This window comes from Symphalangus syndactylus, chromosome 8, assembly GCF_028878055.3.
Source record: "Symphalangus syndactylus isolate Jambi chromosome 8, NHGRI_mSymSyn1-v2.1_pri, whole genome shotgun sequence".
NCBI lineage: Eukaryota > Metazoa > Chordata > Mammalia > Primates > Hylobatidae > Symphalangus > Symphalangus syndactylus.
Genome location: NC_072430.2, coordinates 101,684,113 through 101,706,217, shown reverse-complemented (window position 1 = coordinate 101,706,217; position 22,105 = coordinate 101,684,113). Strand labels below are relative to the sequence as shown.

Genomic DNA, 22,105 nt, shown 5'->3' with positions numbered 1-22,105 from the left:
TTGGGAGGCTGAGGCAGAAGAATCACTTGAACTCGGGAGGCAGAGACTGTGGTGAGCCGGGATCACACCACGGTACTCCAGCCTAGGCAACAGAGCAAGACTCTGTCTCAAAAAAAAAAAGACAAAAGATGACACAAAGTTATGCATAAATGGGGAAATGGAAATACTGTATTAGTGGTTAAGAGATACAATTAAGGAAAACCATGAAATAAGAATAAAACCCAGGCTGGCATGGTGGTAATCCCAGCACTGTGGGAGGCCAAGGTGCGTGGATTGCTTAAGCCCCGGAGTTTTGAGACCAGCCTAGGCAACATGGTGAAACCCTGTCTCTACAGAAAATACAAAAAACTAGCCAGGCTTAGTGGCATGCACTAGTAGTCCCAGCTACTCAGGAGGCTGAGGTGGGAGGATTGCTTCAGCATGGGAGACAGAGGCTGCAATGCACCAAGATTGCACCACTGCACTCCAGACTAGACAAGAGATCAAGACCCTGTTTCAAAAAAAAAAAAAGGCGAGGATAATAAGGCCCAAATGAATAAATGTAGAAAGGGTGGCTCAATACTCTGGGAGGACAAAGTAGGAAGATTGCTTGAATCCAGGAGTTTGAGACTAGCCTGGGCAACATAATCAGATCCTGTCTCTACAAAAAATTAAAAAATTAGTGAGGCATGCTGGCACACACCTGTAGTCCCAGCTACTCTGGAAGCTGAAGTGGGAGGATCACTTGAGCCTGGGAGGTAGAGGCACAGTAAGCAGTGATTGCACCACTACACTCCAACATGGGAAAGAGAGTGAGACCCCATTTCAAAAAAAAAAAAAAAAGAAAAGAAAAGTAGAGAGGTGCAGAGGCAGGTCCAAATTATCAACTCTGAAACCACCTTTCAAAATGAGTGACTGTGCAGCATAATTTGATCTGGAAACAACCAGTGAAGAAAGCTGAGAACCTTGTGACACTGAAAATGCCAAAGCTTTAAAATTTGGCTTCTTAGTCTGCAGTTACATAGTAAATTTTACAATTCATAATTATCATTAATATGAAAGCTGGTTTTGTGAGAGGTACTATTAGTATTTTGATATAACAGAAGGACCTACCTTAAATGTTCATACTTCCACACACCTTCATCTTGGCCTTCAGGTGGTTCAAGAATTTTGTCAATATTGGAGCAATCTGCTCTTATGTTCTGTTGAATATACTAAAAACAAAGAAGTTCTTATAGTTAATTAAATTACATCACCTGGTAAATCTTATGTTAAGTACATATAATTTGTTAATATATAACTGCTCTTGTGGTTCAACTTGGGTTATACACTAAATAGGAAACCAAGTATAGAATCATAATCAGTAACTCAGAAAAAAGTAGGTTACCCTTATTTATCCTTCAATTCAACTTCATTTGGATAGAATCTACTACATAAATGCAGATATTGTATTTGTCAGGACTGGAACTTGGATCAAAATTGCAAACCATAATTTCTTCTTTTTTTTTTTTTTTTGACACAGGGTCTCACTGCATCACCCAGGCTGGAGTACAGTGGCACAATCTCAGATCACTGCAATATGCACCTCCTGGGCTCAAGCAATCCTCCCACCTCAGCCTCCTGAGGAGCTGGGACTACAGGCACACGCTATCACACCGGGCTAACTTTTCCATTATTTTGTAGATACAGGATTTCACCATAGGCAATGTAAATATAACTATGGTACATATTGTGATTTGGTTTATATAAAGTGTCTAGAGTAAGAAAATCTACTGAGACAGGAAATAGATTTGTACGGGTGTAGGGCTTGAGGGCAGAGAGGAAGGCAGAGGAGACTGAAGATGGCTGCTAATGGGGATGAGGTTTCCTTTAAGGAAGGATAAAAATGTTCTCAAAGGCTGGGCGTGGGGGCTCATGCCTGTAATCCCAGCACTTTGGGAGGCCGAGGTGGGCAGATCACGAGGTCAGGAAATCGAGACCATCCTGGCTAATATAGTGAAACCCCATCTCTACTAAAAATACAAAAAATTAGCCGGGCGTGGTGGCACACACCTGTAGTCCCAGCTACTCTGGAGGCTGAGGCAAGAGAATCGCTTGAACCCGGGAGGCAGAGGTTGCAGTGAACCGAGATCATGCCACTGCACTCCAGCCTGGGCGACAGAACGAGACTCTATCTCAAAAACAAAACAACAACAAAAAAGTTATAATATTAGACTGTAGTGATGGCTGTGCAACCCTGTGAATATAATCACTCTAACTATATAGGGATTTGTATGGTATGTTCATTAGATCCAATAAAAGTTGTTTTAAATGCCTAACAGACAAAACTAAGTTTAAAAAAAAAAGGCAAGGAAGGGTCACTTTCAATTTTTAAAATGTAATAACATAAAAATTTAAAGTTCAGATCTCTGTAATGCTTTATGCAATCTTTTTGATATTCCGAAGTCTAAATAGGTTAGAGTAGATTAGAAGGGTGGTTACAAAAACTTACTAACTATAAGGCCTTCTTGAGCCAATCAATTTTGCCTACTTCAGACAATCTTTCTTGAATATCACTTGCTTACTCAAAAACTTTTTTTCCCAAACAAAAGGTCTCACATATTTAGTACTGAACCAGCCTACTGCAGAGCGTAGAAACCAAAAGAAAAACCATTGCTCCAATACAGCATGTCCAACTGTCCAGATGATGGTGACATTTTCAGCTTGATATGGTGACATGATAGTGACCTTGATACAATATTAAATATGCATGCCATCTCTCATAAAATTCCTTCTAGACCCAGCTTGGTTATTTTCCAATGTCTCCTCTTAGAGTTTTACCTGATTTTATTACTCAGTTTTCATCTGAATCCACTGGGGAATGGGACGATTTTGCTTTTGTTTCTTGGCCAGGAATCACTTGATTCTAAAAGTATTAAAGTCTTGTGGGAAGGCACGGCAAAGAACAGAGTCACGCGCACATACCATGATGACAGGGAAAGGGATCAAATACTTTTTTTTTTTTTTTTTAGGAGTTTTATTCTTGTTGCCCAGGCTGGAGTGCAATGGCTCGGTCTTGGCTCACTGTGACCTCTGCCTCCCGGGTTCAAGCGATTCTCCTGCCTCAGCCTCCCGAGTACTGGGAATACAAGCACCCGCCACCACGCCCGGCTAATTTTTGTATTTTTTGTAGAGATGGGGTTTCACCATGTTAGTAAGGCTGGTCTCAAACTCCTGACCTCAGCTGATCCACCCGCCTCGGCCTCCCGAAGTGCTGGGATTACAGGCATGAGCCACTGTACCCGGCCTCAAACACTTTTTTTTTTTTTTTTTTTTTTTTTTTTTTTTTTTGAGACGGAGCCTCGCTCTGTCGCCCAGGCTGGAGTGCAGTGGCGCAATCTCGGCTCACTGCAAGCTCCGCCTCCCGGGTTCACGCCATTCTCCTGCCTCAGCCTCTCCCAGTAGCTGGGACTACAGGCGCCCGCCACCACGCCCGGCTAATTTTTTTTTTTTGTATTTTTAGTAGAGACGGGGTTTCACCATGGTCTCGATCTCCTGACCTCATGATCCACCCGCCTCAGCCTCCCAAAGTGCTGGGATTACAAGCGTGAGCCACCGCGCCCGGCCATCAAACACTTTTTAATGACTCTTTAATTACTATTGAAACCACTCTCCCTGATTTTTTTTTATCTCATCATAATGTTTCTAAGTTTTGATTCTCTCTCTCCTTGAGGAGATACAGCTAAATTGTATACCTTCTCCAAAGGCCACCTCAAATTCCACATCACAATTCTGTCCAAATCTCTCATTCCCCCAATACACTCAAGCACTCCCTGATTATTTGAATCCTCACAGAACTCCATTCGATTTCCCGCCACATTTGTAATTTGTATATATTAGCAATCTGTCTATTCAGTTTTGTCTTTCCTGTTCCCACTACACCTTCTATGGATAGAGCTTTGTTTTTGTTTTTGAGATAGAGTCTCACTCTGTCGCCCAGGCTGCAGTGTAGTGGCGCAATCTCAGCTCACTACAACCTCTGCCTTCCGGGTTCAAGTGATCCTGTTGCCTCAGCCTTCCGAGTAGCTGGGATTATAGGCATGTGCCACCATGCCCAGCTAATTTTTGTATTTTTAGTAGAGACGGGGTTTTACCATGTTGGTCAGGCTGGTCTTGAAGTCCTGACCTCAAGTGATCCACCTGCCTCAGCTTCCCAAAGTGCTGGGATTACAGGCGTGAGCCACTACACCCAGTCTTCTATGGCTAGAACTCTTAGCAGCATTTATTTCACACTTAATAGCACAACTTACTAGCACTTACTTTCATGTGTCTCCTTCATATAGTGAGTCCCTGAACACAGAGACTTTTATTTATTTATTTTTTTAGATAGAGTTTCGTTCTGTCGCCCAGGCTAGAGTGCAGTGGCACTATCGCAGCTCACTGCAACCTCTGCCTCCTGGGTTCAAGCAATTCTCCTGCTTCAGCCTCCCAAGTAGCTGGGATTACATGCAAGCGCCCACAACACCTGGTTAATTCAAGACTGCCTAGGCTAATTCAAGACTGCTTAAGCTAGTTTTGAACTCCTGGGCTCAAGCAATTCTCCCACCTCAGCCTCCCAAAGTACTGGAATTACAGGCATGAACCACTGGGCCCAGCCCAATTTTAATTATTTAACTGTATATTTAGAAACTGACTTTACTTATATAATTACTAAATTTTGTTATTAAGTGGAGTTACAAGCTGTCAATCTTGAAGAAATCTAGAATCCTTTTATTGATACCAATTTATATAAAGCAAAAAAGAAATCCTTAACTTAGAAATAAAAATGCCATTTTGGCCAGTCACAATGGCTCACCCCTGTAATCCCAGCACTTTGGGAGGCAGAGGCGGGCAGATCACCTGAGGTCAAGAGTTCAAGACCAGCCTGGCCAACATGGCGAAACACCGTCTCTACTAAAAATACAAAAACTGGCCGGGCATGGTAGCACACGCCTGTAATCTCAGCTACTGGGAGACTGAGGCGGGAGAATCACTTGAACCTGGGAGGTGGAGGTTGCTCTGAGCAGCAATCACACGCTACTGCACTCCAACCTGGGAGTGAGACTCTATCTCAAAAAAAAAGTCATTTTGTTTTCTATAATGAGTCCTCCACACTTTCATGCAATAGAGGCAACTATCATTTTTTAAAAATGAGCTAAGAAGACTGGACGAGGTGGCTCCCGCCTATAATCCTAGCACTTTGGGAGGCCGAGGCAGGTGGATCACGAGGTCAGGAGTTCGAGACCAGCCTGGCCAATAGGGTAAAACCCCATCTCTAATAAAAATACAAAAATTAGCCGGGCATGGTGGCGCATGGAGGCTGAGGCAGGAGAATCGCTTGAACCCGGGAAGCAGAGGTTGCAGTGAGCCGAGATCATGCCACTGCACTCCAGCCTGGGCAACAGAGCAAGACTCCGTCTCAAAAAAAAAGGTACTTGAAGAAATAATGCTGAAAAGTTTCCAAGTTTGTAAAAAGACATAAGCTTGCAAATTCAAGAAGCTGAGTAGGCTGAGAAAAAAAAGAGGAATAGGGAGTTACCGTTTAATACGTATAGAATTTCAGTTGGGGAAGATGAAAAAGTTCTGGACACGGATGGTGGTGATCGTTGCACAATGGGAATGTACTTAATGCCACAGAACTGTACACTTTAAAATAGCAAAAATGATAAATTTTATGTCTCATATATATTGCCACAATTTAAAAAAAGCTGAGTGCACATCAAACAAGATAAACCCAAAGAAATCTACAACCAGACACATCATAATCAAATGGCTAAAACCTAAAGATAAGTCCAGGTGTGGTAGCTCAGGTCTGTATCCCAGCACTTTGGAAGACCAAGGCAGGAGGATCACTCAAGCTCAGGAGTTAGAGACCAGCTTGGGCAACACAGTAAGACCTCATGTCTACAAAACATAAAAATTAGCCAGGCATGGTGGCGCGTGCCTGTAGTCCCAGCTACTTGAGAGGCTGAGTTAGAAGGATTGCTTGAGCCTAAGAAGTCCACTGTACACCAGCCTGGAATGACAGAGTGAGACCCTGTCTCAAAAAAAAAACAGAACAAAGAAAAAAACACCACTAAAGAAGCCAGAAGAATTTGAATGACAGATTCTTTCTCATCAGAAACCATGGAAGCAAAATGGCAAAACATTTTTAAAGTGCTGAAAAACTTAGGCTGAGGCAGGAGGACTGCTTGAGGCCAAGAGTTCAAGACCAGCCTAGGCAACATAGCGAGACCACGTCTCTACAAAAAAAAAAAAAGTCAGCCAGGGGTGGTGTGCTCCTGTAGTCATAGCTATTCAGAAAGCTGAGGTGAGAGGATCTCTTAAGCCAGGAGTTTATGGCTGCAGTAAGCTATGATCGTACCACTGCACTCCAGCCTGCCAACAGAGTGAGACTCTGTCTCAAAAAAAAAATAAAAATAGAGTCCAGGCATGGTGGCTCACACCTGTAATCCCAGCACTTTGGGAGGCCGAGGAGGGTGGATCACGAGGTCAGGAGTTCAAGACCAGCCTGGCCAAGAAGGTGAAACCCCGTCTCTACTAAAAATACAAAAATTAGCCGTGCACAGTGGCAGGCGCCTGTTATCCCAGCTACTAGGGAGGCTGACAGAGGAGAATCGCTTGAACCCAGGGGGTGGGTGTTGCAGTGAGCCAAGATCGCGCCACTGCACTCCAGCCTGGGAGACAGAGTGAGAATCCATCTCAAAAATAAATAAATAAAAATGAAAATAAGGCCGGAGGCCAGGCGGGGTGGTTCACGCCTGTAATCCCAGCAATTTGGGAGGCTGAGGCGGGCAGATCACGAGGTCAAGAGATCGAGACCATTCTGGCCAACATGGTGAAACCCCATCTGTACTAAATGTACAGAAATTAGCTGGGCGTGGTGGTGTGCACCTGTAATCCCAGCTACTCTGGAGGCTGAGGCAGGAGAATGGCTTGAATCTGGAGGCAGAGGTTGGAGTGAGACGAGATTGCGCCACAGCACTCCAGCCTGGGTGACAGAGCAAAACTCCATCTCAAAATAAATAAATAAAATAAGGCCGGGCACAGTGGCTCACACCTATAATCCCAGAACTTTGGGAGGCTGAGGTGGATGGATCACTTGAGGTCAGGAGTTCAAGACCAGCCTGGCCAATATGGCAAAACCCAGTCTCTACTAAAAATAGAAAAATGAGGCAGCTGTGGCAGCATGCACCTGTAGTCCCAGTACTAGGGAGGCTGAGGCAGGAGAATCGCCTGAACCCAGGAGATGGAGGTTGCAGTGAGCCAAGATCACACCACTGTACTCCAGTCTGGGTGATAGAGCGAGACTCCGTCTCAAAAAAATAAATAAATAAATAAAATAAAAATAAAAATGTGCTGAAAGAGTTGTCAAGCCAGAATTCTATATCCAACAAAAATATTACTTAGAAATGAAGATCAGCTGGGCGCGGTGGCTCATGTCTGTAATCCCAGTACTCTGTGAGGCTGAGGCGGGCAAGTCAAGAGTTCAAGACCAGCTTGGCCAACATGGTGAAACCCTGTCTGTACTAAAAACACAAAAATTAGCTGGGAGTGGTGGCACATGCCTGTAATCCCAGCTACTCGAGAGGGTGAGGCAGGAGAACTGCTTGAACTCAGGAGCCTGAGGCAGGAGAACTGTTTAAACTCAGTGAGCCGAGATCGCACCACTGCACCCCAGTCTGAGTGACAGAGCAAGACTCTGTCTCAAAAAAAAAAAAAAAAAAAAAAAAAATTGCTAAAGGAAGTTCTTCAGACAGAAAATAACACAAAGAAAATTGGGAGGCCAGGCGCGGTAACTCACGCCTGTAATCCCAGCACTTTGGGAAGCCGAGGCGGGCAGATCACAAGGTCAGGAGATGGAGACCATCCTGGCTAACACAGTGAAACCCTGTCTCTACTAAAAATACAAAAAAATCAGCCGGGCGTGATGGCGAGCGCCTGTAGTCCCAGCTATTCAGGAGGCTGAGGCAGGAGAATGGCCTGAACCCAGGAGGCGGAGCTTGCTGTGAGCAGAGATTGCGCCATTGCACTCCAGCCTGGAAGACAGGGCGAGACTCCATCTCAAAAAAAAAGAAAAAGAAAATTGGGAACATCAGGAGCAGGAGATATTGTAAATATCTGGGTATAATAGACCATTCTTCTCATGACTTCTTTAAAATATGTTTGACAGGTGAAAGCAAAAAGATTAACGATGGGGTTTTCAATGTATATTGATGTAATATATAGCAACTATAGTATAAAGGGGGAGGAAAAGGGGTGCATATGATAGCAAAGTTTCTACATTTCAAGTAAAGTGGTAGAATACTGATTTTTCAGTAAACTGCGCAGAGTACACATTTAGTAATCAAGTATATAAATATGTCAAAATTAGAATTAAAACAATACTAAAAATGTTCAACTCACCCTTAAAAAGACAGAAAAGGGGAAACGGAAACAAACAAAAAGCCCAGAAGGAACAAACTAAAAAGTAATAAAACGGTAGGTCTAAATCTAAATAACAGTAAACATTCAGTACATCAATGTTAAATGGTCTGAACATACCAATTAAAAGAGAAAGTCTGTCAAAATGAACTAAGAAATATGACTCAACCATATGCTGTCTACAAGAAACTTACTTCAAACATAATTATATAGGTATGTCAAATCATGAAAGAAGAAATACCATACAAATATAAATCAAAAGGAAGTTATCAGGAATGCAAAGGTGGTTCAACATTAAAAAAAAAAAACAACAATGCAATATACTACATTAATATACAAACGGAAAAAAGCACACAATCATACCAATGCAGAAAAGATATCTGACAAAATCCAACATATTTTCATGATAAAACCACTCAGAAAACTAGGTTTAAAAGGAAATTTCCCCAACATGATTAAGGGCATTCATGAAAAACTCACAGCTAACCTCAGACTCAATGGTGAAAAACTAAAAGCCTTTCCCTTAAAACCCAAATGAGACAAGGATGCTCACTTTCACCACCGCTATTCAACACTGTACTAAATTTCCAGCCAGAGCAACTAGACAAGATAAAGAAATAAAACGCATCTCATTTGGAAAGGAAGTGGTAAAACTATCTCTATCCACAAATGACATGATCCTATATATAGGAAATCCCAAAGAATCCACAAGAACGTTACTCTAAGTGAAAAATGATTCAGCAAAGTCGTAGAATACAAGATGAATACACAAAAATCAGTTCTGTTTCTATATACCTGTAAGAATCTAAAAAGGAAGAAAGCAATTCCACTTACAATAGCACCTAAAAACTTTTAAATATCTAGAAATAGATTTAAATAAGGAGATAAAATTTTTTGCAGACTGAAAACTACAAAACATTGCTGCAAGTAATTAAAGATGACCTAAATAAATGGAAAGACATCTTGTGTGCATGAGTAAGAAGGCTTAATATCATTAAGATGTCAATGCTACCTAAAGCAATCTAGAGATACGAGGCAATCTCTATCTAAATTCCAATTGACAGCCCCCTTTTTTTTGCAGATACGGAAAAGGTGATCCTCAAATTTATATGGAATTGCAAGGGTTTCTGAATAAACAAAAAAAAATCTTGAAAATAAAGTACAAATTTGGTCAGAGCATGGTGGCTCATGCCTGTAATCCCAGCCAAGGCAAGAGGATCACCTGAGCCCAAGAGTTCAAAACCAACCTGGGCAACATTGCAAAATTCTGTCTCTATTAAGAAAAATAAAATAAGGAACAAAGCTGGAGGATTCACACTTCTTGAGTTCAAAACTTACTACAAAGCTACAGTAATCAAACACTGTGTGATACTGGCATAAGGATAGACATACAGACAAATAGAAATAAATAAAGCACCCAGAAATAACGTGTCACATACACGGCCAAAAGATTTCGACAAGGCTGCTGAGACCATTCAATAAAGACAGGAAAGGCATTTAAACCATTTTTAAGTGTACAGTTCAGTGGCATTAATTATATTCCCAATGTTAAGCAACCAAAGAAAACCCTGGGCCTAACGGCTTCACTAGTAAACATTTAAAGAAAATACCAAACATTTAAAGAAAAATTAATGCCAGGCATGATGGCACACACCTGTAATCCCAGCACTTTGGGAAGCCGAGGTGGGTAGATCACAAGGTCTGGAGTTCAAGATCGGCCTGGCCAAGATGGTGAAATCCCATCTCTAACTAAAACTACAAAAATTAACCAGGCGCAGTGGCGGGCGCCTGTAATCCCAGCTACTCAGGAGGCTGAGGCAGGAGAATCACTTGAACCCAGGTGGCAGAGGCTACAGTGAGTTGAGGTCGCGCCACTGCACTCCAGCCTGGTGACAGAGTGAGAATCTGTCTCAAAAAAATAAAAAAATAAAAAATAAGTAAGAAAAAGAAACACATGATCATCTCAATAGGTGCAGAAAAAGCATCTGACAAAATTTAATACCATTTTATGATCTAAAAAGCACTGAATGAACTACGAATAAAGGAAACAACTTCAATATAATAAAGACCATATATGAAAAATCCATAGTGAACATCATACTCAACAGTGAAAAACTAAAAGCTCTCCTCTAAGATCAGGAAGAAGACAAAGATGCCCTCTTTCACCACTTTTATTCAAAGTAGTACTGGAAGGTCTAGCCAGAGCAATCAGGCAAGAAAAAGAAAGAAAACAGGTCTAGATTGGAGAAGTAAAATTATCTGTTTGCAGATGACATGGTCTCATATGTAGAAAACCCTAATGATTTCACACCCAAAAAACCTGTGAGAATAAATGAACAAATTCAACAAACAGGACACTTCCCCCTATTTTTAAAGAAATAACCATCTGTACATTTTTCTTCAAAATTTAACCAATTTCTAGGCATAGAGCTAGATTTAGGTTTATATTCCTTTATCTTCCACAAGGCCTAACTCATTGCTAGCTATATAGTGAGAACCCAATAAATATTTGCTGATTGAACAGCATTTTTTCTTTTTCCTTTTTTTTTTTTTTTGAGATAGGGTCTCTGTCACCAGCCTGGAGTGCAGTGGCGCAATCACAGCTCACCATAAACTCTATCTTCCCACCTCAGCCTCCTAAGTAGCTAGGACTACAGGTGCACATCACCTAGCCTAACCTTTTTATTTTTTACAGAGACAGGGTCTCACTATATTGTCCAGGCTGGTTTCAAACTCCCAGCCTCAAAGTGATCCTCCCTCCTCGGCCTCCCAAAGTACTAAGATTACAGGTGTGAGCCACCACACCCAGATGGGTGGTTTTTAATGCTCAAATAATTCAACTATATGTCTCTTTTATTTTTTAAGATCTTCAAATAACATAACAAATCCAAATAGCTATCCACTTTTTTTTTTTTTTTTTTTTTTGAGATGGAGTCTTGCTCTGTGCCCCAGGCTGGAGTGCAGTGGTGCGATCTCGGCTCACTGCAAGCTCCGCCTCCCAGGTTCACATCATTCTCCTGCCTCAGCCTCCCAAGTAGGTGGGACTACAGGCACCCACCACCACGCCCGGCTAATTTTTTTGTATTTTTAGTAGAGATGGGGTTTCACCATGTTAGCCAGGACGGTCTCAATCTCCTGACCTTGTGATCTGCCCGCCCTAGCCTCCCAATGTGCTGGGATTACAGGCGTGAGCCACCGCACCCGGCCAGCTATCTACTTTTATTATCTGGCTATCAAAATGAAGCCAAACAGCCTCGATTTATGGTATATTTCCCCTTTAAAAATGTTATCAACAGCCAGGGCAACATGGTGAAACCCCATCTCTACAAAAAATTAGCCAGATGTGGCAGCGTGCGCCTATAGTCCCAGCTACTTGGGAGGCTGAGGTAGAACAATCACCTGAGCCCAGGAAGTTGAGGCTACATTTTGCCATGCCCGAGCCACTGCACTCCAGCCTGGGCAACAGAGTGAGACCCAGTCTCAAAAAAAAAAAAAAAAAAAAAAGAAAAGAAAAGAAAAAAAAAAAAGACAGGTGCAGTGACTCACACTTGCAATCCCAGCACCTTGGGAGGCCATGGTGGGTGGACTGCTTGAGCCCAGGAGTTCAAGGTGGGCAACATGGCAAAACCCTGTCTCTACTAAAAATTCAAAACAAAAAAAATTTAACCAATGCCTAATCCAATATACTAGTACGCTCCAATTTATATTATCTTTTCATTAGCCCCTTAATGAAATTGTATTTTGTTTTTTGTTTTTTTGGTTTTTTTTTTTGAGATAAAGTCTTGCTTTTGGCCAGGGTGGAGTGCAGTGGCATGATCTTGGCTCACTGCAACCTCCGCCTCTTGGGTTAAAACGATTCTCCTGCCTTAGCCCTCCCAAGTAGCTGGGACTACAGGCGCATGCCACCACATCTGGCTAATTTTTTATGTTTTTAGTAGAGACGAGGTTTCACCGTGTTAACCAGGATGGTCTTGATCTCCTGACCTAGTGATCCACCTGCCTCGGCTTCCCAAAGTGCTGGGATTACAGCTGTGAGCCACCACACCTGGGCTATTTTTATCTTTTTAAGAGACAAGATCTCACTCTGTCACCCAGGTTGAAGTACAGTGGCACAATCATAGCTCATTAGACCCTTGAAGTAGGATCAAGTGATCTCCCCGCCTCCGACTCCCTAGCTACTGGGACTACAGGTGTGCGCCACCATGCCTGGCTAATTTATCTTTTTGTAGAAACAGGGTCCTGTTATGTCACTCAGGCTGGTCTTGAACTCCTGGCCTCAAGTGATTGGCCTCCCAAAGTGCTGGCAGCCATGGTGCCCAGCTTAATAGGCCATCTTAAAATGAGGGTTGACTCCTTCCTTCCTTCCTTCCTTCCTTCCTTCCTTCCTTCCTTCCTTCCTTCCTTCCTTCCTTCCGTCCCTCCCTCCCTCCCTCCCTCCCTTCTTTCTTTCTTTCTTTCTTTCCCTCTCTGGCCCAGGCTACAATCTACTCGGCTTCCTGCTGCCCGCGCCGCGGACTGCCTGGGAGTGCCGGCGCGCGCCACCGCTGCCTGCCTTTTCTCCTTTGGATGCAGGCACGCGTTCGCCATCTTGGCCACGCTGGTCGCCAGCTCCTGACGCCGAGTGCTCTGCCCGCCTCAGCCTCCCGAGGTACTGGGACTACAGACGGAGTCTCGCTCACCCAGTGCTCGGTGTTGCCCGGGCTGGAGTGCGGTGGCGTGGTCTGGCCTCGCGGCAGCCTCTACCCCCCGGCCGCCTGCCTTGGCCTGCCAGGGTGCTGGGATTGCAGCCCCTGCCCGGCCGCCGCCCCATCTGGAAGGTGGGGAGCGCCTCTGCCCGGCCGCCCCGGCTGGGAGGTGAGGAGCACCTCTGCCTGGCCGCCCCGTCTGGGAAGTAAAATGAGGGTTGACTAAACTTTTAAATAGGCATTCCATTAATTCAGTGGAATCTTCTCTATGCTAAAAGATACAAGAATACTTAACTATGTCAAAGAGGTAAAATGCTTAGGTTATTGGAGTTGTAAAAGGAACTATTTTGTTTTGTTTTGTTTCGTGAAAGAGCACGCTTTATTGGGAAGCAGACTGCTGCACAGTGACCAACAGACGAAGGCCACCCAATGGGCACTTACACATCGTACTCCAAAAGACACAGGGTGAAAAGAAACTATTTTTATTACCTGTTGAACAGCTAGTGTACTGTCCATTTCATCAAAGGATTCATCAGGCCAATTATAGAAATCCTATAAAAATAAATTCACGGTTAAAGCACATACAAAATACTATCATGATTAACTTCAATTCTTAATAAAGATCCAAAGCTCACACTAGAGGGGAAGAAAAAACTTTTGCAATGTAATTATCAGTGAAATAAGGAAATAAATTTTATTCAACTTTTCTTTTTTACAGACAGGGTCTCACTCTGCAGCCCATGCTGGTGTGCAGTGGCACAATCATAACTCACTACAGCCTCAAACTCCTGGGTGTAAGCAATCATCCCACCTCAGCCTCTCACCTTAGCTGCCCTATTCTTAGGATTATAGTCCTGACCCACTGCACCTGGATGTTTAATGTTTTTTAAATGAACATTAAGATTTTATTTAATTGAACTATAAATTACGTTTTTTCCAATCACAAATTCCTCAAATACAGCTCCCATAAACCTTTAATGTATTACTTAATTGGGGAGATAAGTCTATCACTTTTTTATGATGGTTAAATCTCTCTCAAAAAGTTACAATGAAAAAAAAATCTCCAGACACCAAAAAGTAAATCAGATTTTTACCAAAAGAGAATAGCTAGCATTAGTAGCTAATTTACTGTTCCATAATTATTATTATTATTAATATTATTATTATTATTTTGAGACCGCTCTGTCACCAGACTGGAGTGTAGTGGTGCGATCTCAGCTCACTGCAACCTCCACCTCCTGGGTTCAAGTGATTCTCCTGCCTGAGCCTCCCAAGTAGCTGGGACTACAGGCGCGCACCACCACCCCCAGCTAATTTTTGTATTTTTTGTAGAGACAGGGTTTCACCATGTTGGCCAGGATGATCTTGATCTCTTGACCTTGTGATCCACCTACCTCAGACTCCCAAAGTGCTGGGATTACAGGCGTGAGCCACCATGCTCGACCCATAAGTATTATTTTAAAAAGAAATTATAAATTATTATTCTCATTCCAAATAGAGTTTTGAATTTCTAAATCAAAATACGGGCACCATTAAAAAGTAATCATCAGGCTGGGCATGGTGGCTTACACCAGTAACCCTAGCACTTTGGGAGGCCGAGGCAGAAGGATCACTTGAGGTCAGGAGTTCGAGACCAGCCTGGCCAACATGATGAAACCCCGTCTCTACTAAAAATACAAAAAATAGCCGGGCATGGTGGCGTACGCCTGTAATCCCAGCTACTCAGGAGGCTGAGGCAGGAGAATTGCTTGAACTCAGGAGGCGGAAGCTGTGGCGAATCAAGATCACACCACTGCACTCCAGCCTGGGTGACAGGGCAAGACTTCATCTCAAAAAAAAAAAAAAAAGTAATCACCCATGGGTACAAAAAAAATAGAAAACAATGAATAAGACCTAGTATTTGCTAGCACAACAGGGTGACTACAGTAAAAACCAATTTAATTGTACATTTAAAAAAAACTAAAAGAATCTAATTTTTTGCAACATAAAGGACAAATGTGTTGCGAGAAGTCAGGGACCCCAAACAGAGGGACCGGCTGAAGACATGGCAGAAGAAGGTGGAGTGTGAAGATTTCATGGACATTTATTAGTTCCCCAAATTAATACTTTTACAATTTCCTATACCTGTCTTTACTGCAGTCTCTAAATACAAATTGTGAAGATTTCATGGACACTTACCACTTCCCCAATCAATACCCTTGTGATTTCCTAGGCCTGTCTTTAATCTCTTAATCCTGTCAGCTGAGGAGGATGTATGTCACCTCAGGACCCTGTGATAATTGTGTTAACTGCACAAATTGTAGAGCATGTGTGTTTGAACAATATGAAATCTGGGCACCTTGAAAAAAGAACAGGATAACAGCAATTGTTCAGGGAATAAGAGAGAGAACCTTAAACTCTGACCACTGGTGAGCCAGGCAGAACAGAGCCATATTTCTCTTCTTTCAAAAGCAAATGGGAGAAATATCGCTGAATTCTTTTTCTCAGCAAGGAACATCCCTGGGAAAGAGAATACGTGCCTGGGGGTGGGTCTATAGACGGCCCCCTTGGGTGTGGCCGTCTTCTATGGTCGAAACTGTAGGAGTGAAATAAACCCCAGTCTCCCATAGTGCTCCCAGGCTTATTAGGAAGAGGAAATTCCCACCTAATAAATTTTGGTCAGACCGGTTGCTCTCAAAACACTGTCTCCTGATAAGATGTTATCAATGACAATGGTGCCTGAAACTTCATTAGCAATTTTAATTTTGCCCCAGTCCTGTGGTCCTGTGATCTCGCCCTGCCTCCATTTCCCTTGTGATATTCTATTACCTTGTGAAGTATGCGATCTTTGTGACCCACACCCTATCCGTACACTCCCTCCGCTTTTGAAAGTCCCTAATAAAAACTTGCCGGTTTTGCGGCTTGCGGGGCATCACGGAACCCACCAACATGTGATGTCTCCCTCGGACGCCCAGCTTTAAAATTTCTCTCTTTTGTACTCTGTCCCTTCATTTCTCAAATAGGCCGAGCTTAGGGAAAATAGAAAAGAACCTATGTGACTATCAGGGCAGGTTCCCCAATACAAATGCTTATGGTGATGGATACCCCATTTACCCCCATGATGTGATTATTACACACTGCATGCTTGTATCAAAATATCTCATGTAACCTATAAATATATACACCTACCATATACCCACAAAAATTTTAAAAAGAGAAGTAAACGTCCAAATAAACCAGCTTTCTATTAAAGGGAATATTTTTATTTCTTCTTTTTTTTTTTTTTTCCCAGAGACGAGGTCTCACTTTGTTGGCCAGGTTGGTCTCAAACTCCTGGTCACAATCAATCCTCCAGCCTCAGCCTCCCAAAGTGCTGGCATTACAAGCACGAGCCACCATGCCCAGCTTAAGGGGGATATTTTTATAGAGCATCTTGCCCTGGTTCTGGAACTCTCTGTAGATAATACAGTTAACAGACATTCCCCTAAGTGATTAAGAACCTTTCCATTTCACTGATTTTTCAGAAAAGTTTACCTATGTAACCTCAGTGGGTAGCACAATGCCTGACACATCTTTGGAGCTCAAATGTCTCTGAGGTAAAACTTGGTGGGGAGGGGGTAAGAGTAAACCAATAATCTATAAACCTGTATATAAACCTGTAAAAACAATCAACAAAGATTAAGTCTTCAAAACCTTGAGCAAAAAAAGCAAATTAGAAGTAAACACAGTGTATATAAGATGAATAAAAGTTTAGGCCGGGTGCGGTGGCTCATGCTCAGCACTTTGGGAGGCTGAGGCAGGCGGACCATGAGGTCAGCAGATCGAGACCATACTGGCTAACACAGTGAAACACCATCTCTACGAAAAAATACAAAAAATTAGCCAGGCGTGGTGGTGGGCGTGAACCCGGGAAGCAGAGTTTGCAGTGAGCCGAGAGCGCAGCACTGCACTCCAGCCTGGGAGACAGAGCGAGATTCCGTCTCAAAAAAAAAAAAAAAAAAGTTTAAGACCAAGGCATACTTATGGATATAATGCACATATAGTAAAAGTATACAGAAAAGAAAAGGAATGATAGGGTAGAAGACAGAGAATGTCTTCTGTAAGGATTCAACTATATTAGCAATGTCCTCGTTTGGACAGTAGGTAATGAGTATATCTTTTTAAGTGTCTTAAACATTTCATCATTTTTGAAATAGCTGGCCTATCTGGATGAAAATGAACTAATTTTATTAAGGGAAAATATCAAGAAATAAAACAATCTTCTAGAAATGGTTCCAGGATTCCTTTTCTTAGACATTATCTAACTATTAAAGAGCAATTTTAAAATTTTTCCTGTATGATCTAAAGTTTCTACCAATACTCTGTCTATTCTTTTCTTTTTAAAAAAACTAAGAAAGTTTACAGAATATTGTTTTTAAAATATTAGAAAACACATGTACAGTTGGCCCTCTATATCTGCAGGTTTCATCTGCAGATTCAACCAACCAGGAATTGAAAATATTCATTTCAGGGGAGAAAAAATATTCAGGAAATGTTATATTGTTGCTGACATGTACTATGTACCTAGTTAGGTCTTCAAGATAGTTGCATATGTACTAAACATGCACCAGCTTTTTTTTTGGTCATTATTCCCTAAATACAGTATAACAACTATTTACACAACACTTGCATTGTATTAGGTATTATTAAGTAATCTAGAGTTGATTTAAACTATATAACAGAATGTGCATAGGTTATATGCAAACACTGTGCCATTTTACGTAAGAAACTTAAGCATCCTCGGATTTTGGTATGGGGTGGGGGTACGGAGTTAACCTGGAGCCAAACCCCAGAGGACACCAATGATGACTATATATAGAAAAGATGTTGAGAATGAAATGTTTCACCTTATCATAACTGTGACATATTTTAGATGCCTATGAGAGACACCAAAAATTCAGCTTAATAAAGATTCTCATCTAATTCAACCAACATTTATTGAAAACCAACTACGAAGCCCAGCGTGGTGGCTTGCGCCTGTAATCCCAGCACTTTGGGAGGCTGAGGCGGGAAGATCACTTGAGGTCAGGAGTTCGGGACCAACCTGGCTAACACGCTGAAACCCCGTCTCTACTAAAAATACAAAAAAAATTGGCTGGGCGCAGTGGCTCACGCCTGTAATCCCAGCATTTTGGGAGGCCGAGACGGGCGGATCACAAGGTCAGGAGATCCAGACCATCCTGGCTAACACCGTGAAACCCCGTCTCTACTAAAAATACAAAAAAAATTAGCCAGACGTGGTGGTTAGCGCCTGTAGTCCCAGCTACTCTGGAGGCCGAGGCAGAAGAACGGCGTGAACCCAGGAGGCAGAACTTGCAGTGAGCCAAGATCATGCCACTGCACTCCAGGCTGGGCGACAGAGCGAGACTCGTCTCAAAAAATAAAATAAAATAAATAAAAATAAAAATAAAATTAGCCGGGCATGGTGGCGGGCACCTGCAATCCCAGCTACTCCGGAGGCTGAGGTAGGAGAAGCTCTTGAACCTGAGAGGCAGCGACTGCAGTGAGCTGAGATCGCGCCACTGCACTCCAGCCTGGGTACAGAACGAGACTCTGCCTCACAAAAAAAAAAAAAAAAAAAAAAAAAAAATACCTCCAGGTGCAATGGCTCACGCCCGTAATTCCAGCACTTTGGGAGGCCAAGGCGGGCGGATCACCTGAGGTCAGGAGTTCGAGACCAGCCTGGCTAACATGGTGAAACCCAGTTTCTGCAAAAAATTAGCCAGGCGTGGTGGCATGCGCCTGTAATCCCAGCTACCCGGGAGGCTGAGGCAGAAGAATCGCTTGAACTCGGGAGGCGGAGGTTGCAGTGAGCTGAGATCGCACCATTGCACTCCAGCTTGGGGGCAACAAGAGCGAAACTGTCTCAAAAAAAAAAAAAAAAAAAAAAAAAAAAAAAAAGAAAGAAAGAAAAAAGAAAACCAACTATGTGCCTATATTCCAGTCTAACCAACCTTTTTTTTTAATGTAGGAAAACACTCCACCTACTCTCCGACAGTTTTTTTGTTTGTTTCTTTGAGACCGAGTTTTGCTCTTGTTACCAGGCTGGAGTGCAATGGCGCGATTCCGGCTCACTGCAACCTCCGCCTCCCGGGTTCAAGCGATTCTCCTGCCTCAGCCTATCGAGTGGCTGGGATTACAGGCGCCTGCCACCACGCCCAGCTAATTTTTTGTATTTTTAGTAGAGACGGGGTTTCACCATGTTGGCCAGGCTGGTCTTGAACGCCTGACCTCAGGTGATCCGCCTGCCTCGACCTCCCAAAGTGCTGGGATTATAGGCGTAAGCCACCGTACCCAGCCCTCTATTATAGTTTTAAAATTTTTTCTCTTTTGACCCAATAGGGAAGGAGATATGGTTCTAAATATATCATTTTAGAACAGACCCATTTCACTAAAGGAAATTCATGTGATAAACAAGATAGGACAAACTACAGCGTAAGCAGTCTTTTTTATTTTTTATCCTTTTTCTCATATTTTATCTAACAACCTTGATCCATGACAATGTGAAAAAAAAAGACAATAAGCTTTCTTCTATGTGACTTACAGCAACATAGCAAGTATGTTACGATATTAAATATTTTATTTTCTAACCTTTCAAAATTAAGAACTTATGAATAAATGAGATGACTCAGAATATGAACACAACAGTCTACTTCTGAACATAAAAATGTAATCAGAAACAATGTTTCCACAGAATAAGATGTAAAGATATCTGAGAAAAGAGCATTTGGAAGTAAAGTGTGGAAACGGTAAAAAGCAAGCATATGTAACGGATAAATTTCCAGTAGTATGAAAACAAAACTGTCAGTAGGAGTCACTGACAGCTTAATGTGACTCCAAAATAAGACTTTAAAATTTTCTCTAAAATTCAGCATTAGAAGCAACTTGTTAAAGAGAAAAGGTCACCAGTGAATTAAGAATCAGGAGACTATGTATCCTTGGGCAAATCCAGTTAATTCTCTTGGGCTTCAGTTTCCTTATCTGTAACATGAATCTGGGGAGGTAATCAATACCTGTATGCCCCCTTCGAAAGGTGTTCTTTCCGTAATTCTGTATAAGAAATTAAAATCTATTCTCAGACATACAATCATAGCTCCACGATTGTTTTGTTTCCATTTTCATTTGCATCACTTTTTAACATTTTATAAACACATCTCTTCCGATTTCAGAGCATCTAGTCTATAGCAAGCCATTTCGGCTAGCAATTAATCAGTTCAAGTCCGGATGCCAATTTTATTTATTTTTAATGTGAGGCATCCCATCTTTTCCAAACCCTAAGAACCAATGCCTAATCAAGCACCAATTTACCACACATAATGCCCTACAAAATAGCTGACAAAATTATAATCAGTTCATTCTCTGACTATGCTTCACGCCTATTAGCAAGGAATGACATCTAACAAGTCACCACTTGGTGATGAAAACTTGCTGGACCAGAGAACAGCTCCAGGGAAAGCGGCAGGGAGAGGTGGTCAAAGGGAAACAAGGAGGAGAATATCGGCACCCGAATCCGGCTAGACAAGCTGGATGGCAGGAGACGGGCAGGTAGGTCCCAGGCCAGGTAGGAACTGGACGCCGGGTCGAGGTAGGCTGTGTTTACACCCCCTCCCACCTCAGCGGCCCCGACCTTCAGGAAACCCCGGGGGTCTCCACCGGGCTGGTCGCGCCCCTCCACCGCTAGTCAGCTGGGGCTCAGGGGCAAGGCGAGAAGCCGTTGCTGCTGACAGGGTCGCAGCCCAGGGCCTCGGCAGGCAGGAACCACCCGCAGCCCCCACCCGCCCCTCACGCCTACCCCTGGGTCGGAGCTCCGCAGGCCTCACGGCGGCCGCCACCGCCTCAGCCAAATTGAGGGACTGCAACTCCGGAAGAGCAGGCCGGGCACCAGTGCCCCAGCCCGCTCGCCTGCCGCCTCGGCCCAACCTCCCCGCAGTGGCGGCCAGCTTCCGGGCGCGGCACTGCTCGGCACCTAGTTGCCCGACAGGAAAGGTGCGGACATGGTACCTGCGCCTTGGTGCCCGGCCTGTTCCGCCTCAGCACTGCCGTCCCCTCCGCCATGACCATAGTGCCAGCGTCTAGGCGGCTGGAGTCGGTACCCGGATGTAGGGACGGCAGCCTGCGCGGGGGGCGGGGCAGAGCGGCGCTCTGCGTCTGGGAGGAGGAGCGGCAGCTGACGGAACAGCTGCAGCCTGCGCGGGGCAGGACGGGAGAACGGGGAGCTGTCTGGGTAGAAGCGGGCTAGGCGGAGGGAGAGGGCGAACGAGGAACAGCTGGACAGCGTCGGGTGGTTACTGGCAGGTACTGAGGCACCGGAAGGCGGGGGCCACGAGCCTCTTTGCGAGGGCTGCGGTGCGGTTTGAAAGGTCGTGATCGCGGCGACCGCTGCGGCAGTGTGGTATGGGCTCTCGTTAGTTACACGGGAAGAACGGACTTCGTACAGTGGCGACTGTTTCAGTAAACCCACGTGCAAGCAAATACTTAGAGAACCGTAATTCTGTCCCAGAAGCCACCTAAGGAATCAGGGTAGAAAACAGGCCAGCAGTCTGGGCAGATTCCATAGAACCTGCGTGAAATCGATCCAATCTGAAATCACTGGGGATTTGAGTGTCAGTGTTATTTACGCCATCCGGCGACTTCAAAGCCAAGGACTTTTTCAATGACAAGTTTGTTTACGTAGATAAACGACGCAGATGTCAATTATGTGAGATGAAGAGTGTACATCTGGTTTTGTGAGTTAGGCAGACAGATTTAGCTCGTGTTTTTCAACTCAGAAGCAGGAGGAGGAAATTAGTAGTCCTTGACAGGTGATGAGGGTTTTACGTCTTACAGGATTCCACATTTGCATTGTTGCAAAATTTTAAATGTTCTCTCTTAAGAAACCACAGCATTTTCGCAAACTTTTTTTCCTGCTTAGAAACCTTGAATCTTTTACCTGGGGTGAGGGAGGCCTTGGGATATCAGATGGGAAGACAGTTCAAAAAGTA

At 43.5% G+C, this 22,105-nt stretch overlaps 1 protein-coding gene across 3 annotated transcripts in view; it reads right to left on the bottom strand.

Annotated features, from left to right (window-relative positions):
* The window catches only part of MOB4 (MOB family member 4, phocein), a 36,879-nt gene extending 15,558 nt beyond the window's left edge, over positions 1-21,321 (bottom strand). The window contains exons 1-3 of one of the 3 annotated variants that reach the window (XM_055290118.2): positions 21,126-21,321; positions 13,596-13,658; positions 1,093-1,193 (exon numbers count right to left, since the gene is read on the bottom strand). In XM_055290118.2, the coding sequence (XP_055146093.1) occupies positions 1,093-1,193; positions 13,596-13,658; positions 21,126-21,185 (224 nt within the window). In that variant the 5' untranslated portion in view covers positions 21,186-21,321. The other 2 variants (XM_055290120.2, XM_055290119.2) reach the window with 2 other exon arrangements.
* Positions 21,322-22,105: the final 784 nt, after the last annotated feature.